Here is an 821-nt window from a genome sequence, read left to right as displayed (position 1 = left end):
TGCGCAGGGGGACGGCCGACTCCGACTTCAACGGCTGAGCTTTCAGCATCAAGTCCACGTGATAATCCGCCAAGTCTCGTTTGTTTTGATATCGCGAAATCAAGGCGTCATAAGCTATCGCGTAGTTATCGGCGGAGAGAAGGATGTTCTTGACGACGTTCAGCGCTTCTCCTTTCAAGCAGGATATCAGATATTGATACTTCTCTATGGTAGGGACGTTCCGGTTCTCGTGAATAGAGATGTTGTATAACGCGATGAACGAGGGCCAAAGCGTGAGATCTCCCGAAAATTGCGGAAGGGAGATCTTGGGCAATTTGACCGATGACGTCTGGGCCGGGGCCTGCGGGACCGGAGCGGCTACTCGGTCGGCGCCCACAAATCTCTCGTAACGCCCGATTACCGCGAAGCGCATCTCGTCAAAGTCCCGGCGAATCGAATCCTCCGTTTCGAACTCTTCATCTGAGGCGTTTTGTATTATCTTGAGGTGGGCTGCCTCAAAGTCCTCGACCAATTTGGTCACGATGGGATATCGCACGAGAAAGTTCGGTCTCTGATTTACATTGTCCGCGGCGAGCATCGACAGCTCATGAATCTCCCGCATACGTTTCACGCATAACTCGCGTTTGGTTACATTCCCTCGACTTATGATGCCCGGAATACAATCACTAGGTCAACCAAGATGACGATAGCAGCTCACTTCGATGTGAGAATATCAACAATGCCGGAAGCTGACGGTCTTCAAGTTCCGAAATGTTCGCAAAACGAAACAACTATCTCCTTGTTATGATGACGAGTCGGCTCGGCTCGAATTTCTGTTCGAA

The 821-nt window shown here is 50.8% G+C and overlaps 1 protein-coding gene across 1 annotated transcript; it reads right to left on the bottom strand.

Annotated features, from left to right (window-relative positions):
* Positions 1-26: 26 nt before the first annotated feature.
* Positions 27-601, bottom strand: LOC112464936 (the record flags this gene model as incomplete). The annotated part of the gene is made up of 1 exon (XM_025032227.1): positions 27-601. A coding segment is annotated over exon 1 (575 nt), but the record flags the coding sequence as incomplete, so codon positions are not given.
* Between the last annotated feature and the right edge of the window lie 220 nt (positions 602-821).

Source organism: Temnothorax curvispinosus, unplaced genomic scaffold, assembly GCF_003070985.1.
Source record: "Temnothorax curvispinosus isolate PA1 unplaced genomic scaffold, ASM307098v1 QBEX01014762.1, whole genome shotgun sequence".
Lineage (NCBI taxonomy): Eukaryota > Metazoa > Arthropoda > Insecta > Hymenoptera > Formicidae > Temnothorax > Temnothorax curvispinosus.
This window is presented reverse-complemented; position numbering and strand designations above follow the sequence as displayed.